General features: G+C 37.3%; 1 protein-coding gene across 5 annotated transcripts in view; it reads right to left on the bottom strand.

The window, feature by feature from the left end:
* The window catches only part of PPP4R1 (protein phosphatase 4 regulatory subunit 1), a 41368-nt gene extending 21899 nt beyond the window's left edge, over nt 1–19469 (bottom strand). For 2 of the 5 annotated variants that reach the window (XM_026699394.2, XM_026699395.2), the window contains exons 1-5: nt 19175–19469; nt 18629–18673; nt 3619–3754; nt 3217–3323; nt 1389–1531 (exon numbers count right to left, since the gene is read on the bottom strand). In XM_026699394.2, the coding sequence (XP_026555179.1) occupies nt 1389–1531; nt 3217–3323; nt 3619–3754; nt 18629–18673; nt 19175–19181 (438 nt within the window). In that variant the 5' untranslated portion in view covers nt 19182–19469. Of the gene's footprint in view, nt 1–1388; nt 1532–3216; nt 3324–3618; nt 3755–18456; nt 18514–18628; nt 18674–19174 lie in introns of those variants that run through there. The other 3 variants (XM_026699396.2, XM_087931058.1, XM_087931057.1) reach the window with 3 other exon arrangements.
* Nucleotides 19470–20507: the final 1038 nt, after the last annotated feature.

Below are 20507 nucleotides of genomic sequence, written 5' to 3'. Positions count from 1 at the left end.
TTGTAATCTGTCTCACATATAACTGCATAACCATCCTTGATTTCTCCTTTCCCTATTCTTCTAAATCCTATATTTCATGCACCTGATGAAGTGAGTCATGGTTCATGAAAGTTTATGCATTTTAGCAACATTTGTTAGTCTGAAAAGTTGCTTCCATAATCATTCTGAACTTCAGAACAACAAAAAAAGGAAACCTACAAAAGCACTGGCTCACACAATAGTTTCCTATTTAGAAATGAATTTTATAAAGCTATTTTAGCTCCTATGTAAAGATAAAGCCAACATTAATCTTCCAGATCAAGCTACACAAATTATTAGCTAGCTAAGGGTTGCATGGAACAGCAGAGGTCCTATGCTGGCAACGTGTAGGTTATGAGTTTTTGTCTCCTTATTTTCTCCTACACAAAACATTTTGAATAAAAAATCATGTTTCCTCTATGCTACTCACATAAATTTATCCCCTTATGGGTCCCCAGTGTTTCGCCTCTCAGATTTCCTATTCTTTTAGAAGAAAAACTTTGCTCTTTCCTGTATTATCCATGTTTTTCTCTTTCTTTTTAAAATGAAATTCTGGATCATACTCCTTTGTTCTCTGAATAATTTACAAGCAGGTTCAACTTTCCAAAATTTTTCATTTAATCTGGTGGCAGAAATTCAGTAGCATGTACATATTCCATACAAATCTTACATTGTCCACATACACCCAAATATAAAATGTAAATATAAAATATTCAATGTTTTCTTTGCCTGAGTCCTCTCTTTCTGCAGCCCTAGATACAGAAAGGATCAAGTGATATAATTAGAGGGGCACAACTGCAATATTTAACTCTTTGGGAAGATCTGCTTCCCAAATTGTTATGACATATGACAATTGATTAACACACTTATTTTGCTTTTAAAAACCTTAGCAATTCTGGTACTTTGTCAATGAGTTTTGAAAACGTATCCTTAATAAAAGTAGCTTGGGTAGTAGGAATTGTAATTCTAAAACTCCTAGGTCTCACTTTTTTAAAAAGAAGAAAGCAATCTGTAAAAATGTATACAGCATACAAAGAACTGAAAATTCTGGTTGAAACAATGAAATAATGGTGAAAATTAATGAACTGTTGAGTTGTAGATAATATATCAATGAGAAATTTTATTAACTCAGTGGCTAAATCATTTTTCACCTGATTTGTCTTTAAGCAATCCATTACCTAGATTTCAAACTATGAGTTTTTCAGATAAGGCAAGGCAAGATAAGGTAGGGTAAGGACCTATCATGCTTACGCTTCAAAAAACTACAAAAAATATGAACCTAGGTATGATACAAAAGACATCATACAAATTATTTAATTCCAAACAGGTAAAATATTTATATGATTTCAGTAAGTTTAAAGTAATCTTACCTGATTATTCTGGTCTGCTAGATACCTGACCACAATGGGCAATAAATATTTTGAAAAGGCATAAGGGATTGACGGCCTGTTTTCTTGACAAAACATAGCAATATGAGGCACCTGTTCCATTAACTCAGCTCTTACTGTTGGCTCTATCAATAAAAGCATAAAGAAGGAAATTGTATCATTTGTAAATTGCATGTGTATGTTCATTTGAATCTGAATTACTATTACTTACAGTACATTGCTAGTAAAAGAGTTATAATTAGTCTTATTTTACAATTATTGAATATTCTAAAAAAGTATTATTGCCTTGCGCTCCGGAGAACTGCTCTTCCAGTTTCCGGTGCTCCCATGCATGCAAAGACCAGCTGGCCAGTGTGCATGCATACACTGGAACCCGGAAGAGCAGTGGGCAACAGCTGGCATGCCCGGAGAAATGGCTGTGTGTGCCACTTCTGGCATGCATGATCATAGGTTCGCCATTAAAGGTCTAGGATATTTACACTTCCCTTCCCAGTTGAAACTGTGGTTAAGTAGGTCCATGTATTGTGAAATTAAGTTTTCATTGTGTCTTTTGACTTCCAGTTGGTGTTCATGGGCGTACTCTGTAAGTCTGTACAGTCCTTAAATTGTATGTTAGATAACTTCTGTTTCTTTTTTCCCCTTTGGCCAATGAATCTTTTGGTTTACTTAAGATGTTTTGCAGGGCTTTAGTTTGTGTGCTATGGTGATGTTGTGTGGTTGGAATAGTCTGTTGTTGTTTCTGATATGTTTTGGGGGGGTATGTACTGTTAAGTCTTTTCATAACTTGTGTTAGTTCTGCTGTAGTGAGCAGTCAGGGATTTTTTGATAAACTTGCCTGGCCATCTATTTTGTTGGAAGATATTGTACAAACAGTCTGTTTCTTTTTTCTGGTGTTTTAGTGCATTTGTACTCATCTGAATTAAACCCCTTCACAGCTCCTATTGCGGGTGGTTGGGCTGTTACTTTGATAATGGAGCACTTGGTTAATGTGGAATATTTGTCAATAGACTTGGGGTTCTAATTTGTTGATTCCTCTGCTAATGAGGCTATCCAGGAAGAATAGTAAGTTCCTTTTTTATTCCCTTGTGGATATTATTCCTTTGAAGATGTTCATTGTTATATATGTGTATACCTAAGATTGAACATGTCTTCTATAAATACATTAAGATTGAAATACCCAGGATCATGGACCACATCTGTCTCATAACCTAATTGCAGTTTGACGAATAAATATATCAACAAATCTGAGGAACACTCGTGGAATCTCTCTCTCTCCCTCCCTCCCTCCCTCCCTCTCTCTCAGGACTCATAGCAGAGACTATAACACAATATCTAGAAACAATAGCACTCTCACACATGCAACCCAATGGATCTGATATATAAACATTACCTTTGTCATAATAAAAATGAACCACTAGCATATTTTCATAAAACTCTATCACATACAGTGATTTCTTCTTCAAAAGCTCTTTTTTATTAGAAGATATTAGCTATTATTTCTGTAGAAAATCAATCAATTCAGGAACTGAACACTTCATTCCCAAATACATGAACATCCCATATGGATTCCTTCTAATTTAATCTCCATTTTTTTTTTTCATGACAGCTAACAACATTCTGAATTTGATTTTATATGAGCATTTCTATTCTACATTTAACTAGAAAGACTCTTAGAAAAACTTCCATTCCCTGCATGGCTTCCTGGTCAGTTAGAGATAATTCCATCCTTTGTTAAAGTTTTATTACTTTCTGAATTTCCAAGTCCTTTCTCTTATCATACTGTCCTATAAAAATTGTTCACTTTACATACCTGAATCATCTGCTAGCCTGCTGACTCTTTCCAGTACAGCAATACAATCTTTCTCATCATCACTCACTTCTTTCAAAGTATCCAACAAACTTCGAGCCACCATTTGCCTACAGCATGAAAAAAGTACATATTACTACATTGCAACAACTTTATCTATCCTAATTTTTTTTTCAAAAAGCTAAACATTTATAGATTGCCAGTTACTAAATTATCTCAGGGTTCTGCAATCTCACTTTTATCTTATAAAAGGGCATGTAATCCACAAAATAGAAAAAAGATAGATTTTCAAAACTATATAAAGATTAAATTCTCCTCCACTCTCTCTTACACACACACACACACACACACACACACACACTCCTCAATAAAATATTTATTCTATCCTTAGGCTCTATACCATACCTATTAAAAATATTCTCGCTTGCAGCGTACTTGTCCAATCTTCCCAAAGGTGTCAACATTTCATCTTGTGAGACAAAGTCCAGGGCTGAAGATACAATAATCGCATCAGATTCTGAGATGTAGTCATCCACACCAACTATCAGAGACATCAGAAATATTTCTTATCATCATCACATTTTTATGGTTTAAAACAGATGGATACTTGAAGTTTTAAGCAATAATATTTCTTAAAACGTGATCTTTTACAATGTTTTTTCTTTTAAAAGAGATTTTTGGGCAATAATGCAATGACTTTGAAATTTATACTTAATTGCATTTGCTAGAAGAAAAAATATTCTAAGTTATTTCAAATAAAAAGAAATTTCCTTGTATTTCCTTGTAAAATAGAAAAATCCTTGTATTTTAAATATACATAATAATGGAGACAGAAAAAAATCTTTTTATTGGAGGGCGAATTACAAAATTCAGATTAATTTTCCTTCCACGTAATTAGTACATTTCATTCTAAAATCATTTGAGTTTCAAGCAGCAGTAAGATATTCAAGGATATACCAAACAGGAAAATGCAATGGGAAGGAGGGAAGAGAACTAAGTTACAGAGGTAGAGCAAGTCAAAGTCATCACCATATACTGTAAGTTGTAAAGAAAATGACAGTATCAGATAGTTAATTTTTCCTGGAGCCATTAAAAGCCAGAGGCTATAACTAACAAGCTGTACAGTCAGCTGTAAGGTGGCTGTGATGCCTCAGCGAGAGGCGGGGTGATCCTCGCGCAGGAACTTACTCCCTCTTCTGCTGCAAGGTTCCTATCTCTAATAGCCAATAAAATGGCTGCTTCAGCTAGCCAAACTAACCCGAGTCGCTGCAGCGCTACAAATTTAAACTTGCCAACACAAGATGTCAGTTGAAGAATCCAGCGTTTCTACCCAAAGATTTTTTTTGCCACGTCCTTATCGGGCCAGACTGAATCGTGAACTGGGAAAGTGACAGTTTACAGAGGGGCATGGTAAAAGATTAAGGACTCGGTCTCTGGGCAGAAAGGCATGTGTCAACTCATGTGTGGATTCTCCAGTCGACGTACTGGAGAATAACAGTATCAGATAGTTAAGCTAGAAAAATCTATAAAACCAGACTGTCCTTAATTTGAGGCAACGTTTAGTCTAAGGTACTCAAACTAGACAATTAAATTCACCTCCTGCAGAAATTAACACTATCCACAAAATATTTTACTACTATCAACAAAATATTTTGAAGACAAACTGAATCAGGCACATGATTCAGGCTATTTAAATCTATATCCTATGGGCTAAAAATTATCTCTCATAAAAAAGGAAAAATAATCAATGACAAATAATTACAAGTTTACATTTGTAAACCATCCCATTCAATAGTTAGGCTATGCAGATGATTCAACTAGAACCATTGTTTCTTTCTGTGTCAACCTGCACATAGAAAACAGAATTAGTGTACCTTCACAACAAAGACCCAAAGAGGGACTGTGCTTCTAAGCAAAATGCCACACATCAAATAATGAGTTATGAGAGGACTCTGTAAGTATAAATCAGCACTCTTTCTATTCTAGAATCTAGTAATGAAAGGCCTACTATTTCTAATACTGTATACATGCACTGATAGCCTTATCTCCATATAGATGTGCTTTTATATCTCCTTTCTGAAAGCAACAAAAAGAAAGAAATAGTAAGCAAAATAAATGCATGACATGAGAGGAAAAATAAATATATATAAAACTATTTTATGCAAAGGAATAAACAGCTGTGGTTCTCACTTCCACCACAATAATTTATCAATTCATATATTTCTCCATAAGCATTTCCAATCACTTTTGAAGCATAAACAGATGGATGACATCACATCTTTATGAAACCAATTCCACAGATTAAATATATGCTATGTGAACATTATTTCTTCTTGACAATTATGAACATCCCACCATTGAATAACCTCAGTTTCTAAAATTACAGGAGAAAAAATTGTTTATAACTGTATAACTATCATATGCCCACTTAATTATTCTAACGTAAAAAATCCAAACACTGCAAGCTTCACTTGCAATGATGAGCCGGAATTCTGAACTACAAGTTAATTAGTAGTGTGCTATTACATGCTACCAGTTGTTACCAATGGACAACAATGTGGGTGTGTTTATGTTTTTGCTGCATTAGATGACCCAGCAACTTTGGCAAAGAATACATCATAGAAATGAGTTTTACACAATTCTGTTATCATTCCAACTGAAGTTTGCCACTATAACCTAAGTTTATAGAATTCTTTCACAATGGTCCCTGTTAGTGTTTGGGGATAAACCCCCAAGCAGAGTATGCAGCAGCAGTCAAGCCAGGCAGGCAAATGAGAGAGAGGCTGGGCCCAAGAGTATACACACACTGGAGACAAAAACACTGTTTGTAGTTATAAAATAGTTATTTAATGCACACAGAGATTAAGAAGTGTCATTCAGTCCATATATCATTATCCAGTATATCCATCCAGTTATCAAGTCCATTAACAGTAAATACAATGTCTTTATCTGCTTGTAAATCTTCTCCTCCCGATACCTTTATCTCAAAGACAACGCTGAATCCTCAGCTCACCAGGCAAACAGTCCTTGTGTTCAATTGAAATGGTATCTGGCACAGTAGCCATCCAGAGTAAGCAGATAGACGTTCCAAAACAGCAGGCAGCAGACCAGGAACAGAACCAGGTGCATCCAGAAGCCGCGTCTATTACGTTTCCCTTCCTACCTATATTGCTGCCTGCAACCGCACCCACAATGACATTGCAGTTTCTTGTTTAAAGCTACATAGACACTTAATCCTAGGTTTACATATTTATTCAACCCAAACCTGGTTGGTGTATCCATATACCCAACATTCTCCCCTTTTGGGTGACATAAATATGTAATGCCTTTACATTCTAAACCCATATTTTTCACAACTCTCTAGATGCTTAATAGCACCTTGGGCTTTAGTAAAATGATCAGCTACATTGTCCTCCGACATGCAGTACTCCAGCTGTATCAATTTACTCTGTACAGATTGTCTTACATTAAGATACCTCAAATCTGTATGTTTACTTCTCGTTTTAACTGCAATATTAGTGGCCATTTGAATTGCTGCCTGATTATCTTCATGTACAACTATGGGGTAATGTACAGTTATACCCATATCCTTCAACATTTGTTTGTACATAATCAACTCAGTACACAATAATGATAAACAGGAGAATTCTGCCTCCATAGTAGACAAACTTATATGCTGTTGCCTTATTGACTTCCAGCCAATTAACGTCTTACCCAGCATTATGGCTGTTCCTGAAGTCGACTTTCTAGTATCTCTTTCTGCTGCAAAACTAGCATCTGCATAAGCACTCAATATGAGATCACCTTTTGGTTCTAAATACAGTGCATAGTGTAATGTACCTTTAAGATACCTTAAGATTCTTCTCAATGCTATCCAGTGACATTGAAGCGGATCATTATTGTGTCGTGCCAGCTGATTAATACTAAAAGCAATATCTGGCCTTGACCAATTGCTAATATATGATAAGCTACCAATCAAAGATTGATACAATGCCTTATCACATTTGGGACTTTGTGTATCCATTTTGCAAATATCCTGACTCATTGGAGTCTTTGCAGGCTTACAAAGTTCCATCTTATAATCTATTAGCAATTTAGATATCTTATCTTCCTGAGATATCCTAAAACCTTTCTGTGTTCTCAGTATATTCAAACCTAGATATCTCTTTATCTCCCCTAATTGCTTGATTTTTATTTTCTTGGCTAATGATGTTATTATTTCATTTGCTTCATCATTAGTCTTAGTTAACAGAGCAATATCATCAGTAAACAACAATAATAATGATATCTTCCCATTCTTTTCTCTCTTAAATAGACATGGGTCGGCTAAACCAGCTTTAAACCCTATATTGGTCAGTTCCTTCACAATATACTGGTTCCATTCGTAGCCCGATTGTTTAAGACCATAAAGGCTCTTCTTTAATAACCAACAATCATTATCATTATTATTGTCTCCTTTAAATCCATTAGGCCTTTTCATATACACAGTATGTCTTAGTGGAGCGTGCAAGTAAGCAGTTTCCACATCTAAATGGTTAACTATATATTGCTTGCTTGCTGCCCACACTAATGCTGCCCTTAAAGTTGCTGCTTTCAGACTAGGTGCAAATACTTCATCATAGTCTTTTGCACTTTGTCTAAAACCTTGGGCTACTAACCTTGCCTTATGGATTGTGTTTCCATCCTTATCAGTTTTTATTTTAAAAATCCATTTGCAGCCAATGGGTTTTTCATTACTAGGTAATCTCACGTTTTCATACACTTTCATATCCTTCAGAGACTTCAATTCTTTATTAATTGCTGCATACGAATTTTCTTTCTCTTTAGAAGGATACTTTTCTATCTCATCCACAGTATTTGGGATTCTATTTTCCTGGCACACTGTATTAGCCTGGTATCTATCAGGCTGTCTAGAAATACGTGTAGTCCTTCTGGGTATTACTGGGCTTGGTTGAGTTACTACCTGTTCCTCATCTTCAGCTATTTCTTCCTCTAGGGGCTGTACTTCTTCCTGTACTTCTTCCTTTACATTATTTTTAAAGTTACAGGGATACTTAATGGGATTTCTGTATGATTCAATAATCACCTCGTTATTGTTATCCTGCTCTAACTTATCCCATCCTTCGTGCTCTAGAAATTGGGCATTGGCACTACATAACACCTTAGATGTGCCTTTCTCCCAAAATCTATATGCCCTATGGTTAGCTTGGTAACCAACGAAGAAAAATTGTTTAGCTCTATGTTGCCCTTTACGCCTGAGTTGTGTAGGGATATGCACCCATGCTGGTGCACCAAATGTGTGCAGGTAACTCAGATCAGGCTTCCTGCCATGCCACATGGTGAATGGTATTCCACCAGTGGTTGAGTTAACAACATTATTTAATAAATGATTAGCACACATTGTGGCCTCCCCCCACAAAGAATCAGGTAACCCAGAATCAGTTAACATAGTACAGGTCATTGCCTGCAATGTTTGGCCTCGCCTTTCAATATATGCATTGTGCTGTGGTCTGTATGGTGCAGATGTCTTATGAGCTATTCCAGCTGCCTTTAATCTACTCTGGAATTTGCTATTAACAAATTCCATGCCATTATCTGTCACCAGGGTTATAATTTGCCGTTTGGTTTTTCTTTCAGCAAACCTTAACCAGTTGAAGAAATGTTGATATGTTTCAGTTTTGCTTTTCGTTAGGTAGCAAAACCCATATCTAGAGTAATGGTCCATAATGCTCAGTATATATCGAGCACCCCCCATACTGGGTTTCTTTGGACCTATAATGTCTGCAAATACTACTTCTAAAGGTTCTGTAGTTTTGAAACCATTTAGCCTATTTGCAGGCATTATTTTACTCTTATCTTCACAACAGACATTACAACGCAAATACTTATCACAGGGTTTTAACCTTATTCCTTCAGATAACTCTACTGTACGTTTTAGCATTTTAAAATTCACATGCCCCAAACGTCTATGCAATAAATGGATACATTCATCATGAGGCTTGATATTGTTAAATACAGTTTGTGCCTCCCCTTTCTTACTATCATGTAAGACATATAATGCTCCATTTAAAGCTGCAGTTACCTTTTTGTTGTCTTTTTCCAGTATGCACTTATTATTATTAAATGTAACTACATATCCTAGTTTATCTAATACTCTTACAGAAAGTAAGTTCATCTTTAACTGTGGTACATATAACATTTTTATATTCTGGTTTAAACATGGACAATAAGCAATACCTTCACCCTTGGCCTTGAGGTACCAGCCATTGGCGAGTGATATACGTTGAGAACTTGTAGACATTTTTATAAACTTTGTCTTATCTCTCGTGATGCAGTGGGATGCACCACTGTCCACCACCCATAAATCATTCTTCATATCACAATTGCCAAACATGGCCAGTTCAAAGGATTTCTTTGGCTTCTTTACATTCTGGCTTTTTTCTTTTCTGCAGAATCTTGCCAAATGTCCTCTGCCTCCACAATTAAAACACTTTTTAATTGTGTATGCCTTCGAAGATAACTTCTCTTCTTCCGGGTACTTTTCTTTACACAGCTGGTTTCTTTCCAGCCTTGAAGATAATTTCTCTTCTTTATTAGGCTTATCTTCTCTCAGCTGGTCACGTTCAAACCTTCTTCTGGCTTCTTCTAATAGCCTGCCGGTAATCTCAGTTACTGATAAACTGTCTTTTGGCAATACCTCTAATGCAGTCACAAGATCATCATAGCTTCTATCCAAAGAAGACAATATGATGTATACTTGTTGCAACTCATTAAATATAAGCTCTTTTTCTTGTAATTCTTGAAAAATGCTTTTCATACAGTTTAAATGAGTTAACATGTCTCCATTTATCTCAAGATGTGTTCTAAACAGCTTCCGTGTAAGATTGATATGAGCTCCTACACTGTCTCGAACATAAATCCTTTTGAGATTCTCCCAGCAGTCTGCAGCATTTTCCACTCCACGGATATGAATGAGTTGCTGGTCAGACAGGGTGAGACCTATGATGCACAAAGCCTGTTCATTCTTTCGTTCATAGTCCTGTATCAGTTTATAATCCTCTTCATCGTTAGGATTTAAGTTAGATACATCTGGTGGGTTTGTTATTATGTCCCACAAACCTTCTCTTCGTAGAAGTAAACTACATTTCATTGACCATGAAACATAGTTTGTTCCATCTAGTCTGGCTATCATGGACAGATGTGGCAAATTTACTTGTGCCATTGCTCTTGTGAAAAATAACTATTTAACAAACAGTTTGTATTTACAGTAATGTGCAACTCCCACCAGCTCTCACTGCTATATCCTGGTTAGTTAGACTGTGCACACTGCTGGGCCCATAACCAATGTTAGTGTTTGGGGATAAACCCCCAAGCAGAGTATGCAGCAGCAGTCAAGCCAGGCAGGCAAATGAGAGAGAGGCTGGGCCCAAGAGTATACACACACTGGAGACAAAAACACTGTTTGTAGTTATAAAATAGTTATTTAATGCACACAGAGATTAAGAAGTGTCATTCAGTCCATATATCATTATCCAGTATATCCATCCAGTTATCAAGTCCATTAACAGTAAATACAATGTCTTTATCTGCTTGTAAATCTTCTCCTCCCGATACCTTTATCTCAAAGACAACGCTGAATCCTCAGCTCACCAGGCAAACAGTCCTTGTGTTCAGTTGAAATGGTATCTGGCACAGTAGCCATCCAGAGTAAGCAGATAGACGTTCCAAAACAGCAGGCAGCAGACCAGGAACAGAACCAGGTGCATCCAGAAGCCGGGTCTATTACGTTTCCCTTCCTACCTATATTGCTGCCTGCAACCGCACCCACAATGACATTGCAGTTTCTTGTTTAAAGCTACATAGACACTTAATCCTAGGTTTACATATTTATTCAACCCAAACCTGGTTGGTGTATCCATATACCCAACAGTCCCTACTGTACAATACAATTTGGTAAAAGAGAGGATCAGTATTGCATAGAACATTCCTAGTATAGCCACACAATTGTTAAAAAGTACTTTCAATCTCTTTCCAAAAACTGAATTTGTTTTACAGTTGTTACACATGCGAACAATTTCAGTAATCAGTTTTCTCGCCAAATCTAATGATATTAGGACAGAGTATTAAGGTTACTTATTTTGATGTGCATTATTTTAAAACGCTATGGAAGCATATTTGCACAATGGAGTTTGCAGTTGCTCTCTGGGATGTTGAAGGCTTTGAAAATTCCTTGCAGCCCTTCACAATCACTTTTTTGCTTTTTAAGCTAATGCCTAATGCTTTACAGATTCATCCCATTAATGAGGGGAAATTTGCAATATTAGAAATTTTCTCCTTTTTGAAACCTTCCAGCTTAGATTTTTCTGTTTCTTAAAAACTAATGAATATATACCTAGTGTATATTATTAGTCACAGTATTTCAAAACAGGTATTTTTTTTAAAGTTAGGTCTTAAAGTTAAACTGATTCCTAGTGAAACTATACTTTTTCTTGGCAGTGATACAGAAATGGTTGACATTGTCCCTTCCGAGGTATTTCTTTCAGAAACAATTTGCAATTGCCTTCTTCCCAAACTAGCCTACAAAGACATGGATCTTGGTTATCTTCTACTGAAGCACTCAGTGGGTCCCATTCTACTTAGCTTTTTCAAGATCATATCAGATTTATCAGGTGCTGCTAGTTCTGTAATTTTAAAGTATTTCCAATAACATTAATGAAAACAAATCCTAAATAAAAACTTTGAATTTGTTTAAATGCATATTTTGTAAGTCATTTCATTTAAATCAGTATTTTTGCTTCAGTCATTTTGAGCTAATGTTAAAAAAGGTATTTTCAGATATAAATGCTGTGTATAAAATTAACATGTCTTAAGTTTTATTAAAAATAAATTAACTAAATCAGACCCCCGACTCACATTAATGGAAATTAACTTACGTCAATCAGTGGTATATCATTATGTTTTAAACATGAGGCCATAAAGGTATTTTACCTGATTCTTTGAGATCTATAGACTCTTTTAAGATTTATCTATGGAGAATATATGAGAAAACTTAGCATCAGCTTCTCAATTTCTACATATTGCATAAATCACAACTAAAACTAAGAAATATTCAATGGAAAACTAACTAAATATACTGGTCCATGTTTCATTTGTTAATTCATTCATCTCTCACATTGTCCTACACCTTTTATCAAAAGTGTAAATTTGTATTTGTTTTTGTACATAACTTTCTATAAAAATACCGAGCCATGACATACTGTACAGTAAAACTAAAACTAAAGCATTTCATCATTTTACAGAAATTTTAAACATTTTTGAAAATCCAGTTACAGAGAAGTCTTACAAAATACCCTCTATTTCCAAAAAGGTGGTTGATTCTGATTCTTTCATGTATATGCCATCAGTGGAATCCACTTCTGCCATTTTGATTATACTACCAAGCTAACAAGGTTTCTAATAGACTTCTTGCAAGAGGAATGCTTGTAGCAAGCCAAAAAAAAGCATTTCCATTATTGCATTTTTTGAATGAACAATGGGAAGATGAAATTCCCAATATTAACTCTTTTCATATAGATATTACAGTTGTCTCCACGTGCTTTCTTATTTGTACTTTAGCTCTATAGTATAGATGTAAATGAGTTTTTTGTTACTGACTTAATGGTAGATACATCACAATGGGACTCCTGATGCAAGGTTAGGCCTTTTGTGCATTATTATAAATTACATTTTTTTTACATTTGATTTGATTTGTCAATCGCTTACAAGATACAGGTATAAGAATAGATATAGTTTTGAATACATGAGGTAGATACTTATAAGAAAAACAAAACAATAGAACAGGGACAGTAGGCACGATTCCATATCTATGTTTATAAAGATTTATAAAATATTTAAGTCTACTTTAAAGCAAAATGGAACACATAAATAAAATATTTAAGAAAAATTACAAAGCCAATTGTTTTGAAACTTATGCTAATATGATTGAAACTTTTAAGGGATTTTTGAGGTAACTGTAAACATGAATACAGCAAGTCAAGCATATTTTACATAGCTAATTATTTTTCACTATTATTTCAGTATTATATTTAATATTTTTATTTAAAAACTACGTTTAAACCACTATTTTTTTGTTCAAATATCTCGGTTTAATTTAGGTTATTAAACAGATATGATGAACCTGATGAAAATTCATTTCAAGCATTGGAAATTTCTATTTCACACCACTATGTTAAATAGTACTTATTTCTTGACAATAAATCAATATTTTTATAACGAAAGCATGAAATAACCCAGAATTTTAGTGTAGTTTATACTGCAAGGTTTCTAACTACAGTTTTGGGGAAACCATACTTATGTACTTAAGATTTTATTATCTTGCTGCAGTGTCTCTGAAAGTCTTGCCTATATTCATCTTTGCATATGTTCCTTTGTGACATACCGTGTTTCTCACAAAATAAGGCCGGGCCTTTTTTTTTTTTGAGCCCCGAAAGAATGGCTAGGACGTCTTTTCAGGGGTGAATTAATTCCCCCCCCCCCGCGCGCACCAGCGCTGTCTCCAACAGCATCTGAGTCGCTCCCGCTTTCCCCCCGTCCCCGTAACAACAGGAAAAAAAAACATTTTGAGGTACCTGGGAGCACCACGCGCTGCATTTTGGTTTAATCCCGAGCGGCTGGGTGCACGTGAGAAGAGCCGAGCGAGCGTCTCTGCTGCTGCTATCCTTGGTGCTCCAGCCTTGGGCTCTGCAAGTTCGCAAAAGTCCCGGTGCTCAGCCCCTTCCTGCATTCCAAGCGCCCAGGCCAAGCTGCAGCTGTCCCTCTCTCGCCAGCGCCATCTCCAATAACAGCAGCAGCAGCGGTGGGAACTGTGGAAACGTTTTAGCCGCTTCTTGGGTGGGGGAGCCGCCTCCATAATTTCCACGGTTCCCGCCACTGCTGCCACTGTGGAAGCTATGGAGGCCTGAGAAGCGGCTGAAACGCTGCCGGATATCCACGCCGACGCTGCCCGCCTGCTGACCCGGGTAAGGGAGTGGTAAGGGAGCCCTCCGTGCTCCCCCATGGTGTTAGGAGCGGCTGATGGTGAGGCGTAGCTGCCCGTGGGGCACTCCTAATGGCAAGTTCCCCCCGACTTCCCCCCCAATTTTGCATGTTTTAAACTAGGCCTAAATTTGGGGGGAGGGGCTTAATTTCATTATATGCCTAGAAAATATGCTGTGTCTTCCTATTGGGGGGGGCGTATTGTTGGAGAAACACGGTAGTTCTTTCTCAAAAAATATAGGTGAGTATTGCAGGAGTTATATTCCGGAACTAAATTGAATTTTTGACTACAGAGGTATCAGCTTTAAAATGGGAAGTAATTCCAAATGTAGCATAGGTATTTGCATAAACAAGAATGTGAAAACTTTGTGCAATTTATTCATTCAATACCTATTAAAGGAGAATCAATATAATAGTCCACAAGATTTTAGGGATAACGGGAAAATGTTAACCAAGGATTATAATAAACGAATTAGCTAGAAAAGTTTAGCTGTTTTAAAAGTATTTTAATTCTTTCAAAGGCTAGCTATGTTTTTAGCATTTGAGTATTGGTAATTGAGTTCAATATTTCTATCAAAGATTTATATACTATTACATCATTGGTGGGATTCATATTTTTTTACTACCAGTTCTGTGAGGTGGCTTGATGGGCGCGGCAGAGGAAGGAGAGTGTAAAATCTCCAGTTAGAGATGGTATTTGCTGGTTCTCTGAACTGCTCAAAATTTCCACTCCCGGTTCTCCAGAACTGCTCAGAACCTGCTGAATACCACCTCTGTATTACATTCAAAATGGCAATTATATTAACCTTGAAATTCAAGAATTCAAGTTCAGCTATAGTTTAGCATATTGTTTTTCATTCTGTTCCTAAATTATGGATTAATTGTATATATCCAATCCAACAACTACTAATAATTTGGGCTGAAAATGTAGTAACTTTAGAATGGTTCAAGAGGGAGAATTGCCAGTATGCGAACTACACAATAGTTGTGTAATCTATTTACAAATAATAGTGGTTCTCTTTCTAGTCTTTATAACTACTATACAAAATTAGGTATGTTGTAAATCCTATTCAGCTGTTTATTTGACAAATGTTAAAATCATCTGAATGACCACAAAATAAAATTAATGTAGTTTGTCTCCGTAAAAAGTGTAATAATGGAAAACATGACCTATCATTTTAATATTCCAGTGGTTCCAGAACCACAAGGGCAAATGTATTCATTAAAAAGAATGCCTTGTAAAATACTTTCTAATATTTTGACATAGTTACAATGGTAAGGTAGCAAACTGGTTCCCAACAGAGATCAGTTTTCAGGATTTAGAATTTTTGTATATTCTGCCTAAATTAAATATTCTGCATCCAAAATATGTTTCTTTAGAATCTCTCTAATCCTCTCATAGACCATGTATATTAGAAATTGTGCTAAAAGCCCATGTGGCAGCAGTTTCCTTAGAATTGTTTTCCAGTTTGTTTGAAAATTACTGGCAGAGCCAGCCAAACTAAAAAAAGGTTAACAAAAACCAAAATGCCCTTGATAATCCTGATTATTAATAGAGGAATAGAAGGTGGAAAATTACTAACTGGAATACAACCCCAAGTCTAATTAGACACTATTTAGACATTAGAAATTGGGCCACTGTTTTTGTGTAAAGTAATTTTAGAGTACAAACTCTCAAATAAAAAAGTAAAGAACAATTTAGCCTTTTTCTTTCCTAAGGCATGAAAAGCCACACCTAGGAACACAAAAAATTACTTATTAAATTCTAGGCTAAAATACCCAGTCTCTAGTAGGAGATCAACTTATAACATGCAATTCAATTTACTGGCATTTACTGCCTCACTTATGGCCAGGTAAAGATTCTACCTTTATCCATAAATCTCTGAGTACAGATAAAGTATTTTGATGAATGTTTCTATAGCCTCTGTACAGAGGGCCAAGACAGCTGCACTACTCAAGGAACACACAGAGTACAATGTTCAGAATAAAACATGTAAGAACAAGAAATAATGTGTTCTCAGTTGAAGAACTTTGGCACAAAGATGACTTTTACAGGAAATGAAGCTAATATAGATTTCAAACACGTCAAGCACTCATTAAAAGATAGTCCTCTTTGATAAAATTTTCGCACTGTAACTCTAATAATCAAGAAAGTAAAGGCATAAAAGCTCATACAGCAAGTGCCACTTTCATGGGTTAGCAAAGAGACAAAATAATCCTCTAAATATTTCTCTGAATTCAGTTGCACAAGATGAATGCTAAAACATTGTTTACAATTAGAAAGTAACTTTACTTTCCCCTAAAATTGCCCTTACAAATTAGAAACTTTGCAAGATAAACTGTTACACACTTATTCAATCTAAGAATGGCCAGGAAATAATTACACACCATGTTTGTCTCCATGCAATGGCATTGGAGTCACTCAAAAAAGATTTTATAATAAACAGTATCAAACTATTTTACATCTTTATTGGCAATATATATAATTCAAATACAACCACTTCTGATTTTTCATTGTCAGTTCACTTTTCCATTATATCAAGGATTTCCATTCGTGTCTATGGAGGCCAATATATGGTACTCAATCTATGCTTGCCAAGCCCTGTACCTGTCAATCATTAAAACAAATAATTCTTTTAAAAAATTGATATTCTGCACAGCTAATTGCTATATTTCATATCCAATAATTCTTTGTATTCCTTGTAGGCAATCTTACATGAGGGGAAAATGTTAAGTTTCTACAACTTCTACTTTTTAAAATAAATGTTCACTTATCCAGAAAACAAATAAAGGCTAATTGAGGGGATTAAAATGAGTACTGGCTGAACAACACACAATACTATAGAACTATCTTGCTGTTTTGTCTTCTGAGATTTCACATTTTGTTAGCCAGATTCAAAATGAATCAGATACTGTTCAAATGGACAAGCCTTCCTGCATGGCAGCCTTTTAAAAAAAAAAAGTTTCATCAAAATACTGAATGCACAAATTTACTTTAAAAAGTTCAGGTCTCTGAGGCATAATTCACAGATCTTCCACACCTGACTGATAATAATTACCTTCATATGAATTGTACCGTGATTCCCATAATTCGCTACCATCCTGAGTACTGGCTCAAAATTATATGATCTCTGGCCAAACATGTCATGAAAATAAATAGGTTGGGGAAAGCTACAAAGTTGTTTCATGGACTACTAGCATATTTGTTTCTTTTTAAAAGATACTCGCACTTTTACAGGAATTAACAGAATATGCCAAATTATAGACAGTGTAAATACAACCACTTATGTTTCTAAGTAAATACATTTCTTGTATTAATTATAGTAATTCCAATTGGCAGCAAGCCTCAGAAGGAAATCCCTTCTACCCCCACCCAACTAGAAATCCATCATCAAATTTATTTAAAATAGAGATTAACTTGCACTTTTTTCTAAAATAGAAGCAAAATATAAATGCAATGCAAATAAATATTTACTTGAACTGCTGGACACCCCGCTTTTCTGTACAGCCCTTGCTTTGCACCACCCCAGTTCTGTTACTAAGCTTTCTATCTCTCTCCTGAGTAGATTCTGGGTACATAAAGAATTATTTCTGTTTGCACTGTAGAAGCAGTTATTATATCCAGAAAACCGTTTAGATGAATATTACTTAAGGTCAAAGACATTACTGCATTTTAAAAAAAATTATTTATAGAAAGTAAACTATTCTTCACTGCATCAACTAGCCCAAAAACGAATACAGCCAACCTCAGTCGAGGGATGAATTAAACATATAAACATAACCCGGAAGAAAATCAGTTCCTGTATTTCCACTTTAAACCAACTTCAGTGGCAAGAAATAAACAACTCCCTTCAAAGGAACGAGTAGTACAATGGAAGCTCAGAAGCACCACATCACATTCATCAAAAGACTAGTAGCAACCATAGTATTTATTAACCCAACCAACCCATCAAATTCATAGCATTCCCCATTTTCAGTTCACGGCCTGCCTACGAAGTAGAGGCACCCACAGATAATTTTGCAAGCCATATAGTACGTCTAAATGCCCTCAAATGGGGGAAACAGCCCGGACAGCTGAGCTTGGCTACTTCCTCCCACAATGCAACTTGAGCCGCCCTCACGATTTCAAACCCTCCATTCACGGAAACAACATTAAGAGAGGTCAACAATACTCCTCTGCCCCTCCCGTATTTCATCCAAGGAACCAACCGCGCTTGAAAAGAGACGGGTTCCCTCTCCCCATTTCTTTCAAGACTCGGGGGATACCCAGAGTTTCCGGGTGAGAAGGAAGTGGGCCCGCCCCCGGCCCTCCCCAGTTAGCAGCCGGGCTGGGAGGGCCTTCCATGTGCAAAGGGGGAAGGCGGCAGCGGCGGATACTCACATCCGTCTATCTCCTCCTGAACGTCCTCCTGGAGCAGCGACAGATCTGGGCAGGCGGATTAAGACAAAACAAAGGACAACGTGAATTCTCGCCGAGGGACTCCGCGCGCCGCCCTTCCCACCCCCAGGCTCGTTATGAGCTCCGCTTGGCACCCGAGCCCACACCTCGTCCCCTCCTCACATTCACACTCCGAGGGAAGAGACGGAAGGGGGACGCCTCCCTCTGCCAACAAATCCCACAAGCCCTTCCTACCTCACGGTGACTGAGATACGCGAGCGAGCCGCATAGTTGTTGTTTTTTCCCCAAAAGAAGGGGGAAAAAAAAAAACACCCCACACTTTCACTATAGTTGCTCCGCACAGGCGCACACCCCGTGCAACGCGGGCGGAGAAGCCCCAGATACCCCACCCAAATCGGGGTTGCTTGGGAGTCTCTTAAGGCGCCGCTGCCTTTCCTTTTGGGACTTATTTGTTTCGAGGGAGGGGGCTCTCGCAACGGGACGATGGGGCGGGGGGGGTAATTGAGGTGGAAGGGAGGTGCTACCTACCCGCCATGTTCCTGCAAACCTCCCCGCCCGGTTCGAGGGGCTACATTTAACCGCAAGGGCACCAAGGAGCGAGGGCTGAGGGAAAAGACGGCTTGCTTGAGGCCTTTGGGCCCAGGCGCGTTTCCGGGCGTCCCCGGGAGAGTCTAACACCGAGCGAGCGAGCCAGAGAGGGAGGGGTCTGAGTCGGACACAAACGGCTGCCCCCGCCTCCGCCAGGGAGGGAAGGCAGGCAAGCGGGCGAGCCTGCCTCAGACAAGCCAAGCGGCTCTGCTTTTCACCTTTCTTCCTCCGACTGACTCACCGCAGCCTCGAGAGCCGCCTGAGCCGGGCGCAGCCCTGCAAAAGCGGTTTATCCCGGCCGGACAGGCCCAGCCGGAATCGGTAATGCGGAATGAAAGGCTTTACCCCGCACGAAAAAAAAGCCACATGGCACACTGGCGCGCCCCTCCCAGGGCCCAGCTATTGTCCTGAGCTTGGCATCACTTGACTTGGACCCGACCTTGTCTCCCCCCCACCCCCTTGTCTCCCTTCAAATTGATTGAAAGACATGAAATTTGAGGTGTTCGTCTTTCCGGCCCTGGTGGGCACTGGCACCGTTTCATAGTTGAGCTGGAAGATTGTTAGTTAAGTGTCCTTTACATACTTTCTCTTTCTTGGATCAGACACTTGTTTTCCCCCTTTGTGAGCAGATGTTCTCTTGGCATTATCGGAGTGGTCACTGGCTTCATCTTGTTGGATGTTTTTAACTCCTATCTAGGTTACCTTAGAAGCTTTTTATTATGATGTACTATTTTCCTGTGTTCTATTTATTCTGCATTAAACTTAACTAACAATAAACTGGAATGATAAAATTGAACTCACTGTTTTAACTGTAGGTGACCCCTGTGGTTTATAAGGTGGCAAATGGAGCTATTGATGTCTGGCACAGCAATAAATAGATTAAACCATTATGATGTCATTCTATGAAGAACTACCTTTCAGAATTGGTGTCACAATGCAGCAAATTCATGCTTTATTTTATCTCTTGGCAGTATAAGAAATTGTACAAAAAATTATCTGAAACTATGGTTTGGAATGCAAACTACTATGTGAAGGAAAGACATAATATTAAGAATCCTTAGGCTCATATACAAGTACACTGAGATTTAAGAGAAAATATTTTGACAGCAAAATAACTGCTATACCCTAATGGTCAGAAATATTGTCAGATAGAAGCTCCCTGGTTGAAATCTTATAGGATAAAGCATTAAAGTGTCATATGACCACATTAATGTGATATTTTTCTTTCTTTTCTACAGAAAAGTATGCTGGCATAAAATTTGCTGCTTCAGTT

Source organism: Pseudonaja textilis, chromosome 3 (genome assembly GCF_049901715.1).
Source record: "Pseudonaja textilis isolate UNSWEBS1 chromosome 3, rPseTex1.2, whole genome shotgun sequence".
NCBI lineage: Eukaryota > Metazoa > Chordata > Lepidosauria > Squamata > Elapidae > Pseudonaja > Pseudonaja textilis.
The sequence above is the reverse complement of the archived record's forward strand: the minus strand, read 5'-3'. Positions and strand labels throughout refer to the sequence as shown.